General features: G+C 38.4%; 1 protein-coding gene across 2 annotated transcripts in view; it reads left to right on the forward strand.

The window, feature by feature from the left end:
- Positions 1–13,914, forward strand: part of LOC139758696 (endoplasmic reticulum lectin 1-like) — a 36,737-nt gene that overhangs the window by 10,311 nt on the left and 12,512 nt on the right. Inside the window, exons 5-9 of one of the 2 annotated variants that reach the window (XM_071680337.1) lie at positions 262–526; positions 2,288–2,408; positions 6,927–7,106; positions 9,998–10,132; positions 12,124–12,251. In XM_071680337.1, the coding sequence (XP_071536438.1) occupies positions 262–526; positions 2,288–2,408; positions 6,927–7,106; positions 9,998–10,132; positions 12,124–12,251 (829 nt within the window). The remainder of the gene's footprint in view (positions 1–261; positions 527–2,287; positions 2,409–6,926; positions 7,107–9,997; positions 10,133–12,123; positions 12,252–13,914) is intronic. The other variant, XM_071680338.1, reaches the window with a different exon arrangement.

The following is a 13,914-nucleotide window of genomic DNA, read 5'->3' on the forward strand; positions in this document are numbered from 1 at the left end:
TGAAAAAATGCATTGAATAACGTATGTAAGGGAGGCATGTATGGACAGGGATAAGTGGAAACTTTTGCTGTGGCCACCCCCTTGATGGGAATTCCAGGAGGGAATGGGTATCAGTGATATAGATAGATAGATAGATGTTACATGAAACATCATCTTTATTGTATGAAGTGAGAGTTCAGATTCGCTAGTTACTCTTTTTTTGCTTTTGAAATATATATGCTCTTTGTGTTGCTTAAATCAATAAAAATTATTCATTAACAGATGATAAAGTAGAGGCAGACTTCAAGGAAAAACTGAATTCAGACATTCCAACTACCAAGATTGAAGGAAGAGACATGCCATATTTCATGTTAAACTACACCGATGGCACCATCTGTGATTTAACAGGAAAACCTCGCATCAGCCACATCTTGTATGTTTGTTATGAAGAGGGCCGTCATGATATTTACAGCATCAAAGAGACCTACACTTGTGAATATGAAATAATTGTCTTGTCACCCTACCTTTGCCAGCACCCTTCATACAGGTATATAGCCCTCTTATTTGATTTTGTGGATCAAATTTAGGAGTAAACTCTGAGTGATGAATTCAACTTTATGTATATGTTTTTTATTTTACACAGTATCATTGGAGTAGAATCCCATTGAAGAGCTTCTCACTCCAAAGGAGTCCATCCTCTCCCTGCAGCTGATTGTAGTGCAGCCTTAAAGCTGGAGGAATTTCCAGAGAAGGGGTGCCTGGGTTATATGACAAAAAAAACAGTAATTATATCCAGGACAATTAGAGCTTAAGAAAAGGAATTAGTGCATGGGAAATGGAATTATGTTGTTAACAAGAGGGAAAAAGTTGAGATGTTTGAATTGTTTTCATTACATCATGAAGGGTGTTTTAAACAAATGTCTGTGATTGCTTTTGACTGATGAGGAAGTCTGTAAGAGTTACAGAGAGATTCTAAAGAACTGATAAAAAATGAAGGTATGAGTGATGTTAGGGTTAGAGATAAAGAGAGTGTGGAATAGTTATGGGAAAGGGGAAGACATTACAAAGGAGAAAATGATAAGATAAATGATATACCTGAGAAATGGAAAAGTTAGGGATATAAATCATGTTGAGTGAGACCATAGAGTTAGTGAATGGATTTAAGTAGTGTATATGGCAATATTTTTTCATTATCATTGGATGAAGATAATGATTATTTTGTATAAAGATAAAGGGCGTAAAAATCATTATGAAAATTACTGACAAAGAAGTCTTGTTAACACAAATAATTAGTTAAGTGACAAAATTGTTACTGATTGTATTAGAAAATTGGTAAATTCTTTTCATTTATGAGTAAAGTAGATTTAGGAAGGTTAGGGGGTTTATAGACTAGATAAAATGAAGATATTGTAGAAAGTTCTGAGGAAAAGAAAAAGATGTATGCAAAAGTTATATATATGTAAAAGGCACTTGGTAGAGTTGACAGAAAGCATTTTGGCAAGCTGAGACACCAGGAAGTGCATGTAATACTTTTGAATGTTGTAAAAGCTGTCATAAGGGAACTCGTGTTTGCATGAGCAAAGATTTAGTGCAGTCTCTATAATGCCACCATGGTTGTTTTATATTTTTTGGAAGTAGCATTTTGTGAATGATTATAGCATAATGAAAACCACCACAGCTGTGTGTAGTTGATGTTATCATGTTTCCTGAAGTAGAGGAAAAGTTGGATTGACTGGTAGGTCATTTTGATGTTTGTAAGAGGAGGATCTTGAATTGTAAGTGCAGTATTAGTGTGAATAGAGAAGATTTATAAGTTGTACAGGTATTTCAGTTTTAGGGAGTGATGATTGGTAAGGATGATTCTAAAGAAGCTAAAGTTTGGAGCAGAGTCCCACAAAGAAGAATTTGAGATTGGCTAAAAGCACTAGTGAAAATGAAAATTCTGGCTGACTCCACAAGAAGCTTCCATTATAGGGTGCTTGTTCCATATTTCATATACAGATGTGAAACCCATGGATCTCATGTGTCTTGTAAGGGGCATGAGTAGGGGGCTAGAAACCATCGTTTCTTTGTATTATTCTCCAAAAACATGAACTAGAAAAAAAGAGCCTAGTAAGGATTTCCCATTGAAGACAGGCTGAAGTTTTTCTGCTTCTTCACTGTATAGCTAAGGCAGGAAGTGCAAATTTGTATTGAAAATAGATATACTGTAATGGATATTGTGTATAGGTAAACCCTATGGGATGATTTGAATGTTCAGAAAATTTTCAAATTACTCCAGAAGTATTTTTTTTTTTGTTATTTACAGACCTCGTGATTTGCCTCAAACTGGGCTCCACTGTGTGCCTATGAGTGGTAACCCCAAAAGGCCACGTAACCTTATCCAAACTGAAGCAGAAAGTCTAAAATTGCGTTCCAGTGGGGCTGTGGTAAGTACTCAAAAGCTGACTGAAATGATATGATTGGGGCTTGCAGGAGAGTATGTTATTTAAGATGTCTAAGTTTATGCATTATGGTATTTTCCACATATAAAATGTGATAGTGATAGTCTTTGCAGATTACTCTTTTATAGATTTTAATCTCTGCATGTAGTGTGGAGATAGTGCTCTACAGTTCATGTTCAAAATTCAGGAAGACCCAGGTTCATTTGCAGGAACGTGTGGAATCATTGGACAATACTGACCATGATATACACAAAAATGTGGTCAGGCATTATCAGTAGACATCACTGACTGTGGCACAAGAGAACAAGAAATTACTAGAGTAGAATAAGGAAGGAGGAGCTGAGAGACATTTGAAAAACAAAACAGTTGAAAATGCAATTGATAATCCAGAATTCCCATTAATATGTCTGGGAAAGATTGTAAGCTGAAGAAGAGGTAATCAGACTAAAGGTTTCAAGTGAGAGGGTTATTGAAGCATAAGAGGAAATGTTTGAGAAATTAGATAAAGGCAGTAAGTATGAATATGTATATATGTATATGTCTGTGTATGTATATGTATGTATACATTGAAATGTATAGGTATGTATATGTGCATGTGTGGGCGTGTATTTATATAAATGTGTATGTGGGTGGGTTAGGCCATTCTTTCGTGTCTCCTTGCGCTACCTTGCTAACGCGGGAGACAGCGACAAAGTATAATATATATTATATATATATATATATATATATATATATATATATATATATATATATATATATATATATATATATTTTTTTTTTTTTTCATACTATTCGCCATTTCCCGTGATAGTGAGGTAGCGTTAAGAACAGAAGACTAGGCCTTTGAGGGAATATCCTCACCTGGCCCCCTTCTCTGTTCCATTTTTTGGAAAATTAAAAAAAAAAAACGAGAGGGGAGGATTTCCAGCCCCCCGCTCCCATCCCTTTTAGTCGCCTTCTACGACACGCAGGGAATACATGGGAAGTATTCTTTCTCCCCTATCCCCAGGGATAATATATATATATATATTTTTTTTTTTTTTTTGTCGCCGCCCCCCACGCCCGCGAGGCAGCGCAAGGAAGCAGACGAAAGAAATGGCCCAACCCACCCCCATACACATGCATATACACACGTCCACACACGCAAATATATATATATATATATATATATATATATATATATATATATATATATATATATATATATATATATATATATATATTATCCCTGGGGATAGGGGATTAAGAATACTTCCCACGTATTCCCTGCGTGTCGTAGAAGGCGACTAAAAGGGGAGGGAGCGGGGGGCTGGAAATCCTCTCCTCTCGTTTTTTTTTTTTTTTTTTTTTTTTTTTTTTTTTTTTTTTCCCAAAAGAAGGAACAGAGAATTGGGCCAGGTGAGGGTATTCCCTCAAAGGCCCAGTCCTCTGTTCTTAATGCTACCTCGCTAACGCGGGAAATGGCGAATAGTTTAAAAGAAAGAAGAAAATATATATATATATATAGCCTTCCATGGTTTACCCCAGACGCTTCACATGCCTTGATTCAATCCACTGACAGCACGTCAACCCCTGTATACCACATCGCTCCAATTCACTCTATTCCTTGCCCTCCTTTCACCCTCCTGCATGTTCAGGCCCCGATCACACAAAATCCTTTTCACTCCATCTTTCCACCTCCAATTTGGTCTCCCTCTTCTCCTCGTTCCCTCCACCTCCGACACATATATCCTCTTGGTCAATCTTTCCTCACTCATTCTCTCCATGTGCCCAAACCATTTCAAAACACCCTCTTCTGCTCTCTCAACCACGCTCTTTTTATTTCCACACATCTCTCTTACCCTTACGTTACTTACTCGATCAAACCACCTCACACCACACATTGTCCTCAAACATCTCATTTCCAGCACATCCATCCTCCTGCGCACAACTCTATCCATAGCCCACGCCTCGCAACCATACAACATTGTTGGAACTACTATTCCTTCAAACATACCCATTTTTGCATACCCATATATATATATATATATATATATATATATATATATATATATATATATATTTTTTTGCTTTGTCGCTGTCTCCCGCGTTTGCGAGGTAGCGCAAGGAAACAGACGAAAGAAATGGCCCAACCCACCCCCATACACATGTATATACATACGTCCACACACGCAAATATACATACCTACACAGCTTTCCATGGTTTACCCCAGACGCTTCACATGCCCTGATTCAATCCACTGACAGCACGTCAACCCCGGTATACCACATCGCTCCAATTCACTCTATTCCTTGCCCTCCTTTCACCCTCCTGCATGTTCAGGCCCCTGATCACACAAAATCTTTTTCACTCCATCTTTCCACCTCCAATTTGGTCTCCCTCTTCTCCTCGTTCCCTCCACCTCCGACACATATATCCTCTTGGTCAATCTTTCCTCACTCATTCTCTCCATGTGCCCAAACCATTTCAAAACACCCTCTTCTGCTCTCTCAACCACGCTCTTTTTATTTCCACACATCTCTCTTACCCTTACGTTACTCACTCGATCAAACCACCTCACACCACACATTGTCCTCAAACATCTCATTTCCAGCACATCCATCCTCCTGCGCACCACTCTATCCATAGCCCACGCCTCGCAACCATACAACATTGTTGGAACCACTATTCCTTCAAACATACCCATTTTTGCTTTCCGAGATAATGTTCTCGACTTCCACACATTCTTCAAGGCTCCCAGGATTTTCGCCCCCTCCCCCACCCTATGATCCACTTCCGCTTCCATGGTTCCATCCGCTGCCAGATCCACTCCCAGATATCTAAAACACTTTACTTCCTCCAGTTTTTCTCCATTCAAACTCACCTCCCAGTTGACTTGACCCTCAACCCTACTGTACCTAATAACCTTGCTCTTATTCACATTTACTCTTAACTTTCTTCTTCTTTTTTTTCATTCATTTCAAGCTAGAAGTTTCAGTTTTCTAAATTGTTTCTTACATTTCTCATATGTATATATATGTATGTGTGTGTGTGTGTATATATGTGCGTATGTATGTGTATGTGTGTGTATGTGTATATGTATATATATATGTATACAATCCCTGGGGATAGGGGTGAAAGAATACTTCCCACGTATTCCTCGCGTGTCGTAGAAAGCGACTAGAGGGGACGGGAGCGGGGGGCCAGAAATCCTCCCCTCCTTGTATTAACTTTCTAAAATGGGAAATATATATATATATATATATATATATATATATATATATATATATATATATATATATATATTCCTATGAGTCCACAGGGCAAATGAAACACGATAAGTTCCCAAGTGCACTTTCGTGTAATAATCACATCATCAGGGGAGACACAAGAGAGAAATATAAGTCAGTTGATATACATCAAAGAGACAAAGCTGGGACGTCATTTGCAGTTGTTGATGCATAATATACATGCAAACAAAGTGGAATGGGTGAGAAACTCTAGAAAATATTCAGACATAAGTAGGCTGTTGAAGGATGCTTATCCATGTGAAGTGTATAGCCCTGATGAAATTTTCTGGGTCTATTCCAGGAGTGTGCAGAAGTACTCCAACGAACACTTGAAATACATGAAATTTCAATGGAAGAAAGGGTAATGCTAAGGGATTGAAAGAGCAAGTACTTTGCTTATTTTAAAGAGAAGCAGTTGGGAAAATGCAGTGAACTGCTAGTATACTCTCAGTTTAATGGTATAGTAGTCCCATCAGTGCTCTGTGTATGCATTTTGTGGCCCAAATGCAAATGTACAGAGGAGGATGGATGTTTTGGAAATGAATTGCTTGAGGACAGTATATGGTGTGAGAGGGTTGCTCAGGTAAGGAATGACTTTATGAGAGAGAGGTGTGGTAGTAAGCAATGTATATTTGAGAGGACTGCAAAGGATGTATTGAAATGCTCAGACATATAAAGAGGATGAGGGAAGAGAGACTGACTTAGCAGATACATGCATCAGAAGTGAAGGGAACAAGGAGGGGTAGACTGAAGATAGGAGGAAAAAGATGATGTCAAAGACGCTTTGAGTTACTGAGGCCTGAACATGCAGGAGGGTGTGAGGCATGCATGGGTTGGAATGAATTGGAGTGGTGTGATATACATGGACAGTGTAGTCCATGGGTTGAACTAATGCATATGAAGTGGTCATGGGAAGCCACAGGCTTATAGGACTTAGCTTTGGTTATGGGGACTCTGATGTGTATATTATACATATCAGCTAGAAAGTGGATGTGAGTAAATGAGTGTTGTTTTTTCGTCTGTTCCTGGTACTGCCTTGCTGACGTGAAAAACAGTGAACAACTATGAAAAGAAAATGTGTTCTTAAGCACATAAATGAGTTTCATAGTCCAGATTTATATTCTTTTATCTTTCACACATTCTTGGTCACGCTTTCCCCTTCTCTTCACAGATCCTTGACAGAAATTTACTTACTATGTTACTGCAGGTTGTCTCACAAAATTTTTATTTCAGTTAGCTGGAGACACTTCAAGTGGCTCAGTTAAGTTAGAAGTTGTTGAGGATGCAGAAGAACCCCCAGTTGCCTCTGTCACCCCTGAGCCATTGGCAAAGCTATCACTTTTTCCCCCTCAACCAGCCATTGACCAAAAACTTGTGCAAGACTTTCTCAATGGAGATTATTGCCTCCATGGTGTGAGTACTCTATGTTAACTTTGTGATTTATCGTTTTTAAGATCTATTGATTAAGGATTTTTTTGTGACAAGAATTCATGGGGTTTCCCCATATCAAATTTTTTTCATTTTTTGCTCATGTAAATAAAACTAATAGTATTACACTCAAAGTTGTGATAATGTGAAGATGTAGTCATGTCACAGCAAACTTAATTGGATTTATGTTGTTGCAGCATTTCTTTGGATCACATCTCCAGTGCATTGTTGGTTGCTGGTTTTTGTTATTTGTTCTCAAACTGAGCACGATTTAACAATCAGTACTGTATTCAGTTTATTTTTTATGTAGTGAAGGAGTTGACATTTCCCTTAAAGTTTTCATATAATTTTGATTGGTTTACAAAATATATAAAATGCATGTAAGATATTTGTGTCATCAGTGAAAGATATTGTTGTGCTTATTCTTGTAAAACTGGAAGACGAGGTGGCAAGCATTGTTGCTATCAATCCATCAGTTTCTCTGATTTCTGTTCCAGTTGGAACTCCCTCGGAGGGGTGGCCATGGCAACAGAGTCTCCATAACTAAAGAACTCCTCTTCTCAGCCTCTAGTGCCTCACCCTTAACAGGCCATTGGCAGAGGTCAAGTCTAGCCCAGTGTTTACAGAGTTTCATACCTAATGTTCCTAATGACTACTCCTTTTTAATTCTCATACCTAATGTTCTAGCCTAAATGTTCCTGCCTTCTACCTCCATCTTCTGCTCCTACCATTTGCCCAAAGGCAGGGCTAACGCATAGTGCTCACAGCAGGAAAATCTAGAGTTATGAAGAATGAGCTGCATGAGTTAAGTGTTGTCAAGTGTTACATATCACAAGGATTGCATGTTTGTGGACACAATGCCAGTAGTCTACCCACATGTTAATGAGGCAGAAAGAAAAGACAGCTACCTGGGTCGGAGGAGTGCATCTTGACAGCCACTAAAGTGCTGAATCACTATGTAGACACCACTATCCCCCCTGATACCCAGGCGGGTAGTACTGGTAATACACCTCCCTGGTCATTGGCCACCTACCAACTTACTTCTCTACACAAGTTTTAAGTCTATGATAGATTTTGCTCGTAAATTTGTTCTTGGTCATTGTTTGAATGTAAACTTGTCAGTCATGTTAACTTTGGGATTCATAATATTAATCTGATGCTGTTAACCAATCCAAAGGATTGGTGCTGTTATGTGAATTTCACCGGATTTGTTTAGGATGAATACACTACTAACTGTAAAAAATGGAACCTGTGAGCTCAAAATAGACAAATCTAATGCAGATTGTTACATTATCATGTCATGATTTAAGATAGCCATCAGTTTTAGGTATTCACATATTAATCAACTTTTGCTACAGCTGCCATTTCCAAGTTGTCTCTTTCTGATATTATGGTAATTGATGCTGACAAAAGCTCATCACCACCTTATTTAAAAACTAGCCTAAAAGTAACACAATTCATGGTGCAAAGAAATTCCACATAAGTGTGAGCTTCTGCATCTTTTCTAGTATTTATTTTAGCTACAGGAACATATCATCACTACTGAATAGTGTTTGCACAATGGCAATAGTTTTAATACTACATCCCTAATACTAATCTTAAAAAAGGGCCCCAAAAGCAGTCACACTTCCATTTGGAGATAGGTGTGATCCAAAAGTGCAATCTGTACCCTAACCTCTCAGCTAGAGGAGGTGGATGTGATCCGCACATCAGAGATATTCAGCTGGAGTAGTGAGATATAATGCAAGGTACGAAGGTACCAGTCTACTTTATAACTGTTTTTGATCCTCATTGAAGGGGTACTACTTCAGTAATCTAACTGGAGGAACTGGATATGCCTCTCATATTTACCAAAAGGGGTTGCTGAATGTGATCCACAACCTAAGTACCATTTTGATTTTTCAGATGGGAAAGTTGTATGTCAACTGCAGTTCAGGGGTATCAGTCTGACTTCCCAACTGGAGGCACAGGGTTTGCTAAATAACACAGGTAGCTCACTTCACTGATAGAGGAGCTAGGTGTATTCAGCAGGAAAGGAATACACCTATAGTCTTGGGTTATTACTCTTCTTTCTAGTTGTTGTAGCAGTTTGTGATCTAAACTCTTGAATTCCGTTCTGATTTTTAAACTGGAATAATTTGATGTAATCCATAAGAAAGTGATAACTCTGACTTCATGGCTGAAGATGTGGCTGTTGACTGATGATCATATCCAGTATACTAGAAAAGTTATTACCTCATTTGAGGAAATAGTGTCACAGATATTAACTTTAGCTTTGCTCAGAGGTGACTGCCACATGAAAATCTAGTGATTTAGGGTAGGTGTAGGTATTGCATGTACTGATGTGCATAAACGTTGAACACCAAATATAGCTGGATATGATTCTTTTTGTCGCTCAGATCGGATTCCAGTCCATAGAATGTTGGATATAGTTACATCTGTTCAGAATGTGAATCAGATGACATACTATGGGAAGACAAGGGTTCGTACCAGGCAAAGACCTGGGCAGTTCAAAAACGATTATTGTTCAGAATAATGCTACGGAATGAATGGATGTACATGTGTATATATTTTCAATGAGTGGTTGAAGTAACATGGCCTTGAGTCCTTATTGAGGGAATGGATATGTGAAAGGCATCTGCAAACACTGTGCTAGACTTGCCCTCTGCCAGTGGCCTGTTAAAGGTGAGGCACTAAAGGCTGACAAGTGGCACTAAAGTTCACAAATTATGGAGACTCTATTGCCATGGCTACCCCCTTGAGGGAGTTCCAGAAAAGAACAGGCATCAGAGATATAGATAGGTAGGTTATGTGAAAGATGTAATGCCACTAACCTTAGAGTTTTAATCACTTTTTTCTATTTCATAAAAAAACAGGGGTCTGGTTGGTGGAAATATGAGTTCTGTTATGGTCGTAAGGTTGAACAGTACCATGAAGATCGGGATGGTTCTAAGGTTGTCATCTTATTGGGACAGTTTGATGTGGAAGAGCACAGAAGTTGGATACAAAAGGTAAATAAGTAATAGTATACATTTTCCCATGAAGTTTGTGTGAAACAGATGAAAGATGAAATGTATTGAATGAGCTGATGTCATTTATTAACTAAGTTGTAAAGTATTATGGACAATGAAAAACTCGGTGAACTATTTTCATGTCGAGTTAAGGTAGTAATAGGTAGCAGTTGGTAGGCATCCACCGACCAGGAAGATATATTACCCGCCTTTGTATTGGAAGGGTTGATGACTACTGCATAATGAGCCAGCACTTCAATAGAGTGAATCAGAAAGATTTAGTACACAGAAATCAACATGCTGTCAGTGGACTGAACCAGGGCATGTGAAGTGGCATGGATAGGGAGCTGTGGTTTTGGTGCATTACACACGACAGCTAGAGAACGAATGTGAGTGGATGTAGCCTCTTTTGTCTGTTTTCTTGGTGCTACCTCACTGAAGCAGGGGTCAGTGATGCTGTTTCCTGTGGGGTGAGGTGGCGCCAGGAATGGATGAAAGGCGAGCAAGTATGAATATGTACATGTGTATATATGTATATGTATGCATGTGGTGATATGTATGTGAATATGTATGTGTATGTGCATGCATGTATATATGTGTATATGAGTGGATGGGTCTTTTTTCATCTGTTTCCTGGTGCTACCTCACTGAAGCAGAAAATGGCGAGCAGGTACAAAAGATATTGTAATTTATTTATGATTCCCTTAGGGCTCCTTTCGGAAAGGGTTTTGGTGTTATCCAGGAACCCTTTTTAGGAACTCCTTTAGCTGAAGGCTGCACTAGATTCAGTAGCTGGGACAGGGTGTACTCCTTTGAGGTGAGAAGTTGTATGACAGTACAGAGCACTGATTTGTAAACTGACAGTGATGCAGCCTTACCAAAGGTAACTTTTCATATGTGGTGTAATTGGTACTTACTTTCCTGCCTCAGGAAAAGTTGTGTGATAGTGAATATTCATGAGGTGGGACCCTACAAGTGTAGAACTCCCTCCCTATATCCACACTGAGTAAGACTATTGTGAATGTGGATAGCATACAAGTGTTTGAAATGTAAAGATTGTAGGAAGCTAAAGGTCCCACTAGTGTATATTTCCTTCCCTGTAGAATACAGATAAGTAATTACAGGGGCACACAGCCTTCATGATGCAATTTTTAGCATTGTAACTCTTCAGTCTAATAGTCCCAGTTCGAATCTTGGGCTAGGCATCTGCATCTGGCTCACAGCCAACTCCATTCGGGCTGGTCAGTGAATGGGTACCAGACATAAGCTGGGGATGCATATATGGGTGTGTGAATAAGATCAAGACATTGTATGTATACAAGGTTATACAGCATGATTGTAAAACTCTCTCCCTATAGCACATGAATATCAAACACTAATTTTAGATGAGAGCAGTAACCAGGCTCTCTAGAAAGGGTGTCACAAGGGACTCTTACATATGGATATTAACCATATCTCCTAGAAAGGGTACATCAATAACCACACAGTACTATGCAGTCAACAGGTTCCTTAGAAAGGAAATGCCATACAAAGTTGCTAAAAGAGGCTGTTACAAGGACCTTATATAATTTACCCCAGAGTTTATATAAATTTTGTGGTATATGTCTTGCAATGTAGATGGGGGTATTGAGCTTGATTTCTGTCATGAGTAATCTTATATAGCCAAACATGGTTAAATAATTTGATCTAAGGTACATCTGTGTGCTCTGAAAACTCAATAATTGCTTATGGAATTGAAAGGAAATTTTTATGAATTCTTCTCATCTGTATCAAATACTCTTCTTGTTAAAGGTGGATTTATTACTTTCTCTACATTATACAATAGTGATAAAATTTTATTTGTCAAGAAAATACTATAGAGTGTGTTGGAAGCTTATGCAAAATGCCTCATTTTTTTGTTTTTCAGTGGAAACTTCTTTGAATGCTGGAGACATATGTAATGTAGAGATAAAAAAATTCCTCTTTTTAAACTTCCTGTTTTTGTTTGTCAGAACCCTGAGAAAGTGTACAAGCCAGGTAAGAGGCATGTGTCACACTTCTACTCTAAAGGTACAACGTGTGACTTAACAGGCAAGCCACGTCAAGTTGAAGTGAAACTCAAGTGTAAAGAGTCCAACAGGTTAGTCATCTTAGTTTCGTTTTGTTTTTGAGTACATTCTACCTTGTGACTTATGTATTGTAACTCAGAAGTTTTGACTAACCTTGTTTTGTTTTGGAGTACATTCTACCTTGTGACTTCTGTATCGTAACTCAGAAGTTTTGAAGTCCACAGCTATGACACAATGACTCAAGCCATCATTATCTGACTTAATCACTGTGTGCAGTAGTGTAGATTTTAGATTAATTCCTTCAGTGTATGGTCTTCCACCCCATATATGATGACTTTGGTACAAGCTAAATGAGTTGATTCCCTTAGTGGTAAGTTAATCTCATGAATGCATTAATATATCCTCTTAACTGGTATCATTGATTTACTCAAACAGTGATTGTGGCTTAATTTACCTCTAATTGGAGAATAATCCCATGAATACAATCACTGAGCCCCTTGAAGGATGACAAAAGGGGGCCATCCATGTAATTTTCAGGTTTTTACACAAAACCATGGAATGATACGATTTTAAAATTGTGTTATCCTTTAACAGTTTCCACATTCCATAAAAAAACGTTTTACCCAAAGGTTCCAATATATGAATTAAAATACCCTGACATGATAATTACATAATTGGAGTGTTGATTGATAGAGAGATGGAAGTGACTATATACAGAATAAATGAGGAACAAGGGGGTTTTGGGAAAGGTTGGTGACGTGTATTAGATTTTTGGTGTGAGAACGACTTTGGAAAAATATTGAGTGAAAGGTAAGCAGTTGTATGCAGCTTTTATGGATCTGGAGAAAGCTAAGACAGAGTCGAATAAAATGTTTTATGGGATATGCTAAGTATATGGGTGACAACTGTTGGATGGTGTGGAAGCCTTCTAGAGTGGAGCAGATGCATGAGTAAGAGAGGATGGAGAGTTGAGCAGTAGTCTTGGTATACATGTGGGTGTGAGGCAGGGCTGTGTGATGTCACCATGGCTTTTAAACATATATCTAGAAGGAGTAATAAGAAAGATGAAAACAAAACTAGGAAAAGGGGGTATAGAGATGGAGTGTGGTGGTGAGGTATGGTGGCTAGTGACAAGCCTGTTTGCAGATGATATTGTTTGTGGAGAGAAAAGAGGAGTTGCAAAAGGTTGTGTTTTCTCTGATGGGTGTAAGCATAGGCAATTAAAGATAAATGCAAGTAAAGTAATGGTGTTTGAAAGGAAATAGAGTGAAAGTATAGATTTTGAAAAGCCCTATAGAGTGAGACAATAAAGTGTACTAAACTTTATTATAGATATGGGGGAGGAAGACCAGAGGAGGTAACAGAATGTAAGTATTTGGGACCTATGTTGGGCAACTTTGGCGTTATGGAAGGAGAGATAAGGGAGAGAGCAGTACAGGGTAGAAGAGTCACTGGGTCTCTTGACAGAATAATGAACAGCAAAGGTGTAAGTATGAAAGTGAAGAATGCAGAGGGAATGAATTATGGAGTGGTAGAATGGATAAGACGTAATACTTCGAGGTGGTTAGGGCATGTGAAAAGAATGCAAGATGGGAAGTTTAAAAAGAGAGTGTGTGATAGTATGAATAAAGTTGTTAGTGTGAGAGGAAGACCTCCAGTGACATGGGGTAATAGAGTGGAAGAGTACTGTAGGAGTGAAATGGTGAAAGAATGCATGGAATGGTGTATACAAAG

Source organism: Panulirus ornatus, chromosome 31, assembly GCF_036320965.1.
Source record: "Panulirus ornatus isolate Po-2019 chromosome 31, ASM3632096v1, whole genome shotgun sequence".
Taxonomy (NCBI): domain Eukaryota; kingdom Metazoa; phylum Arthropoda; class Malacostraca; order Decapoda; family Palinuridae; genus Panulirus; species Panulirus ornatus.